The 7,101-nt window shown below is 30.7% G+C and overlaps 1 protein-coding gene across 8 annotated transcripts in view; it reads right to left on the bottom strand.

Moving 5' to 3' along the window:
- Positions 1–206: 206 nt before the first annotated feature.
- LOC145314110 (uncharacterized) overlaps positions 207–7,101 on the bottom strand; it is a 415,520-nt gene continuing 408,625 nt past the window's right edge. For 4 of the 8 annotated variants that reach the window (XM_080153899.1, XM_080153897.1, XM_080153900.1 and 1 more), the window contains exons 21-24: positions 6,017–6,139; positions 5,576–5,635; positions 4,726–4,830; positions 207–2,428 (exon numbers count right to left, since the gene is read on the bottom strand). In XM_080153899.1, coding sequence (XP_080010025.1) covers positions 2,303–2,428; positions 4,726–4,830; positions 5,576–5,635; positions 6,017–6,139 — 414 coding nt within the window. In that variant the 3' untranslated portion in view covers positions 207–2,302. Of the gene's footprint in view, positions 2,429–4,231; positions 4,402–4,725; positions 4,831–5,575; positions 5,636–6,016; positions 6,140–7,101 lie in introns of all 8 variants that reach the window. The other 4 variants (XM_080153896.1, XM_080153893.1, XM_080153895.1 and 1 more) reach the window with 2 other exon arrangements.

Below are 7,101 nucleotides of genomic sequence, written 5' to 3'. Positions count from 1 at the left end.
AATCCACATCAGCTTGAGTCGAGAGTAAGCAATCCTTTTGTCTGCTAGAAATGTTCCTTCTTAGATTTGACGAAAAAAGGGTTCAGAATATGCTTCTATTCTTCTATTTCTATTCTAATACCAAACCATCCAATGGTTGTATCTCATCTCAATACATCCCTTTATAGTCATCAACACAACAACAATATCTAAATAGAATAAGTCTATTTTAGGTGGAATATTTATTTTAAGAAACTTTTTATCAGAAGCACAGACTGGAGAGTATCTGCCTGGCATGGCAGCAGCCGTGGGCCCAGCAAATACTCTGTATCCAACCTCTGCAAAGAACAATATTTACATAGACTACTCATTCACATCAAACTTTTATGTACAAATTGATTTAGTTATAAGTGCCCGACCAAAGGTCTTGTGTCATTTTAATTCCAGATAAATTGGACTCTTTTTATCCATTTAGAATATATCTTTCTCTTATTATTATTTCATTTAACTTTTATTTCACCGCGTCCTAATCGGAGAAGTAGAAAAATTACATAAAAATAAGAGAAAAATCAAAATTATGAATATCAATGCTCAGCAAAGATAGTCAATGAAACAATCAGCGGCATTTCTGCGCATTTTCAGTGACACAGGACCTCTGGGCAAGCAAACAACAATATGGCCAAATTTATGTATTTCATATCTGGAAAATAATTTGCTCTCTTTAGTTACATCCATAATCTAACTATTACATGTAAATTAGAGAGAGCAGGGAAATATTATAATGCCTTCATTTGGGAATTTCAAAAATATATATCATGGTCAAATTTGAATATTTCATTTGGAAAATAAGTTTGATTTAAAGTATTAAAAAAAGAGGGGGTTAATAGCTTTTGAATTCAACGGAAAATGCAGTTTTTTTTCTTAGCAATAATATGGCTTAAAAATAAATATTTTGATACGAAACTCAACAATAGAAATAATGATCTGTATTCGAGCAGTTAATGATCTTAAATATTAAATTCATACAAAGGATTATTTTTATTTCATAAACCTTGGCATAAAAACAATTAAACCTCTAAATATTAGGGAAAAATAGCTAAAAACTATTGGGCCAAAAAAAATCATAAAACACAAGCTCACAATGCCTGGTGCTTTAAAAACCATCAAAGTTTTATATATCTTTTTAATATATGCATATTAATATAGATTATATGTACTATATCAACAAAAAAACAAATGGTAAACAAATATTCCAAAAATCTAAACAAATCCACCGCTTACTTACAAAAAGGGGCAAAAAATGCATGGAGAATAAGAAAGGGGGGATAGGTTTTGAGATTTTTGTTTGAAAATAATCACATTTCATGGCTTTTTGGGAAAGAAAACAGACATTTTTATAATCATGAGACAGGTCTTTAGCTTTATATAAATAGTTTTTATGACATGTATGTTTTTTTTAAAATCATGATACTCAGTAACATTTTTGAACTAAACAAACATTGTAAAATTTGTAGCTGTAATGTAGAACATAGCAAGGGTTAGTAAAACTAGAACTTCAATAAAAATAAAATATACTTTAAAATTAGTTAAAAATTTCTTTTTTTAATTTTTCATAAATAATATTCTACATTGTATGAACAAAGGCATGATCAAAACTGAAAGAACAATAATATTATACATATCTAATAAATAAATTATTTATATATTCTCTTTTTTTTTGTAATTACGTTTTTTAATGATAAAAGCATGGCATCAAGTTATCAAGACCTGGAATTTAGTAAATAATTTTTAATAGAACATAAAATGTTGAAGTGAAGTAGGTCACTTGACTAGAACAAAAGTAAAACACCAAATACAAATTTTTTTCTCAAATATAGAATAGAAATATTGTAGATGCCTTCGGCTTGGAAGTAATTCTAATCCAAGCATTTCTTACAGTTTTATAGACAATATACTATAGAATTTGAAATAAAATATTCAAAAATACTTAATAAATCTAAGTCGAAATTAGTTTTTTTGATATTAAATCTTATCATTTTTACAATTAACCAAGAATAGACATTTTCAGAAAAAAATGTAAAATCTAACAGGAATAAATTTCAGTAACAGCTCATATACATCATCTTTAAAATATAAATATAGTTCAGATATTTCATCTGGGGTAACAACACGTTTACTATGTAATGTTTTCTTTTGTTTTTTGGCGCGCATTTTCCACGCGCGCGGTAGAATGCCGCGGCGCCATTTTTTTTATTTCTCACCAGAAATATTACAAATAGTCTCTCTCTCTCTCGCATCAGAATGATGTTGATCATTGGGATGTTTAGAAATCATTAAATTCTTTCGCGCATTTTTCTGTTGAAGAGATCCTGAGGGCTTCTTCCTCATAATCATCAAAGTTGGATGTGTCACCAGGACCCTTGCACTTAGGGATGAAAGGTGCTTCAACCTGCAAAAATTAGAAAAAATTAGCATTACATGAGAATTTTTTTTTGGTAACAAAAACAATATTTATCTACTTCCCATTTATATTTCTAATCCCAAATATATCATAGTCTATGAATAAAAAAGTTACATTATCAGAGAGTACAAACATTGTTCCAATATCCAATTTTTAAAGTTTTTCTTATTTCAATTGTAATAATAAATGTACTATATCATTAAAGAACAAGATATTTAGAAATATGTCAATGATTATTTGTTTGTCAATTCAAGTCTTCAAATTGTACTATTGATTGGGGATAAGATTTAATGCATGTGTTAACAATGAAGTATTCTTAAAAATGATACATAAATTTATTTATTAACTTTAAGATCATAAATGTATAGTATTATGTGAAATTCTTAAAGAGGACAAGAACTTAGGCAGTGGCGTGCACAATGATTCACCAGAGGTATGTGAAACCATTAGGTGGTGAAATAAGGAGAAGGCAGACCCTACCCAATTTAAATTTTTTAAGGGGGTGTTGACATCCCTCTATTCCCCCCTACCGCACGCCACTGAATAAAAATCGGATCTTGGACAAAGTATCTTCGGACAAAGTAGCTTCAGGACAAAGTAGCTTCAGGACATTCACTTAAGAAAAGTAGCTTCTTAAGAAAAATAGTCTCCAATAGTAATAAAGGTCATGGCCGCAGCGCTCGGCCCCCTGGCCTGCCTAGCCGCGGGAGCTCGGCCCCCTAGCCTATAACCTAACCTATGTTAGCCTCAGGACATTTATTAAAGTAAAATATCAACAAATTTTAATACATAGGAGGGTTGGAATTTCATGGATTTCACAAAAAGTGGTTGGTAGATTTTTACAATTTTTAATATTGTATTTACAATTTCTAAAATGATGTTTTTACAATTCTTAGGTTAGGTTAGGTTAGGTTATAGGCTAGGGGGCCGAGCGCCCGCGGCTAGGCAAGCCAGGGGGCCAAGCGCTGCGGCCATGACCTTTATTAACAGTGGAAGCTACTTTGTCCGAAGCTACTTTGTCCTGAAGCTACTTTGTCCTGAAGCTACTTTTTCCGAAGCTACTTTGTCCGAAGCTACTTTGTCCGAAGCTTCTTTGTCCGAAGCTACTTTGTCCAAGATCCTAAAAATCAGCTTCATTTTTTTGAATAAAATTGAATAATTGCATCATTATTTATTTTTGAGCATTTGATTATAAAACATAAGGACAAATAGTTTCCAATGTGAAATAATTGCTGAAAAAAAATATAATAATGATGCAAGTCTTGCAATGGAAAATACCTAATATTTAGTTGTATAATATAGAGTACAGTAGATAAAAAAAAAGACAGAACTTTGTAATTTGATAGTTTTAATTTTGTTCTTAAATTTTCCATATAAATGTTAGTTATTTATAGTCAGAATACTATAAAAAATCCCATTCTATCTATATAAATTCTTTAAGGACAAGTTAAATAGAAGATAGTATTACAAAAAAAATCTCCATATGTAGACCATTTATCTAAATACAAAATATAAATATTTATTTTTCCCTAAAACCATATACAAATACAGATACAGTACAAAATTTCAATATTTATTTGCCTATAAACTGAGAACCCTGAATATAAAATGTTAGTTTTTCCCTCTGCAATGAATATAAGTACAATTCCCTCAACCTTGGGACAATATTTGTTGCAAATTTCCAATAATACAAAATCTTGAAAACCATCGCGTTCATGGTTTAGAATAATTCAAGTAGTATTTTTGTAGAACGGGAAAAATTGTAACAAAAGTCGGACGATCTGTCCCTACCCTGGGGGGAGAATACGAGAGAGATGTTGTTGGCCACCCTAAAAATCCGCAAAATCTTTTGCGTGTGCAGAATGTGATGCAATGTCAAAAATTCTGTCGTCCTCATCAAATTCCAGGAACATTTTGGTGTCACCTGGACCGTTCAACTTCGGCACCAACATCGCCTTTTCCTGAAGTTTTTGTTGAACATAATAATTGCAAAATTTTTACAGTGGTTCATGAATATGAATTTAAAACTGTGGCTAATTTGGAGATATTTCAAGCGAAAGAAAAATCATTACTGTTGTGTTAGGAAAAAAAATCTTAAAATTGACCATTTTATCAAATACTTTTCTTAAGTCTAAAAGATTCGAAATATGTTAAACTTCCAACATTAAAATGAAAAATTTATTAGCAGATTTTTTTCTCAGTAGCAAAACTCTTCATCAGCTCCATAGCCACAGTTACCAGCATTAATTTTATTAGATAAATAAAGCTTTAAAGAAAATGATTACCTTCTTCTGATAGATATCTATCCAGTTGGTCTGGGCGAACCATTTGTGATTCTTGATGTCTGTAACTCCCATCTTCAAGTTGCCGTAACGCTTGGTCAGGTCAACCTACGAAATAATATCCATAAAATCATTTTTTCACCACAACATGTAAGAAAATGAGCCAGCAAAACTGTAATTAATCATATAATTTTTTTTATCTAACTATTTCCGGACAATTGTCTATAATAGGATGTGATAAATAATAATTCTTTGTTGTAGGAAAGCTTCAATTTTACTATGCTTTTACATTGAAAGTCTTAAAAACTACTCGACGATTAAATTGATTTAAAAATAGGAAGAAAAATTATACTTTATTTTTAGCATGATAAAAAGTGAATGTAAGAAGAGAATATTTAAAAATAGAACAGCCGCCGTCGGGATGAAAAAAAGTATCTCAAGTTACTGATTGAAAGATTTGTGTGCGTCATAAAATCTTCCTCTCAATTTATGACGGGCAAAATTAAATTGATCCATAATATGGCAGATTCAACATCATTTAATAATAAATTTAATTTTATATTTCATGAAAATTTCTTGACACTTTTTAGTTGAATTTTATTTGAAACCAAAAAGAAACTATATAGGCGTACAATGTTCAAGGGGTTAGGTTTAATAATATAGTGTGCACAGGGATTCGCCAGGAGGGGGGGTGAGACACCTTTTAAGGGAGAAGGCAGCAATAACTGATTTATTAGATGTGTTTTAATACCCTTTTACTCTCATTTATGCTTACAATATTATTTTGAAAGATTTTATTGTTAAAATAGTAGCTTAAAACATTGCCATGGCTTGCATAAAAAATGCTGTTCACCTGTAACAGATTCCTCAGTAGATCTCTCAGGTCTGAGGAGAAATGAGAGGGGAATCGGACCTGAAAAATATAAAAATTAATATATTTAATGCTTTTAAAAATTTTCAGTCTTGATATTAGAAAAGTAACTGTATATTGCCTACGACATTGTTCAGTCAGCAATGCTCTTCAGTAAAACACTATAGGGAGAAAGGGTTAAATAACTGTATCTATAATATATCGCAACCGCCTTGTGCCACCTTTCTATTGGGTCATTGAAAATCAACCAAAGGTGTCGCTTATATTAACACAGCCAAGTAGCAGAAAATAATTTAGAAGCAGACGAAATAGGTCTTTGAAAAAGGAAGAGAGGTAGTTGTCTGTATATACATCTATACTATAGATCTGTTTATCAAATAATGTTAAAGAAACTATGATTTTGGATTTAATTTCAAAACCTACCTTTCCAGAGACAATTTTCTCATAAATCTGGATGGGTTGATCAGCAAAGAATGGAGGATATCCAGCCGCCATTTCATACATCAACACTCCAAGGGCCCACCAGTCAACGGCCTTGTTGTAGCCCTAAACAATTTTTTATAGTATTATTTTTGATTTTTTTTACAGTGTGCTTAAATAATCTTGGAAATACATTTGATTTGAAAACTAAGAGCCAATTTAAACTCTTAAAAATAGCCATATGTATTTTTAAAATACATTTTTCTAAAAACTACTTTTTTTCACACAGCAATCAACACTCAAAGTTTTATTTTATGTCAGAAACTTTTGTTTAAGCAAATCAAATTACCATTAAACAATTTCACTGCTTTATAGGATTGTTTGGAAATTTAAATTTTTAGCTACGTGGGTGAATACCTAAGCAAAACAAAGCTTATCATTTTTAGATATTGTGTGTAGAATGGCAGATTTTTAGATTATTTAGAAATTGATATCCATTTTAAATGCTTAAATACAGTCTTTCTATATTTTCTTATTAAGACGAATACAATTTTAGTAAGCTGGTTTTTTTTTTAAAATTCAACCTTAAGCATTGGTTAGACGAAAAAAAGTTTAAAACTAATGTTTAAATAAAAGAACTTTTGTTCCTTGCAAGAATCCTTTTTTAAATTTTTCCCTGGCTTATTTTACTTAATATGTGTGTTGTATGATAGAAAAGTATAGAGGCCATGCACTGAACTGTAAAGCCTGAGGATTTCCTCAACTTTTCCACGAAAAACCATGCGTGGAAAAACTGTGTCATAATTCTATAGTAAATTCTTATGTTTCTCAAGATGAGGGGGGGGGGGAGGTGTAAGGGGTTTAAAAAAAACCATATTGTAATATATTTGTTCCTAAAAAAGCTATTGGGATTATGAAGCATTATCAATATATACGAAATACTACATTACCCCCCCCCCCACACCTCCTCTTATACAGAATTTATATAAGAAATTTACTCCTAGAATTTGACTTGTTCAGGATTTTTTTAAAAAGTTTTGACTTTAGTCCAGTTACTATGTTCAACAACTATAGAACACACACGCAGC

The sequence above is a fragment of the Acartia tonsa genome, chromosome 3 (genome assembly GCF_053477335.1).
Source record: "Acartia tonsa isolate MP-2025a chromosome 3, ASM5347733v1, whole genome shotgun sequence".
NCBI lineage: Eukaryota > Metazoa > Arthropoda > Copepoda > Calanoida > Acartiidae > Acartia > Acartia tonsa.
Note: the sequence above shows the minus strand (reverse complement) of the source record. Positions and strands in the feature narration are given on the sequence as shown.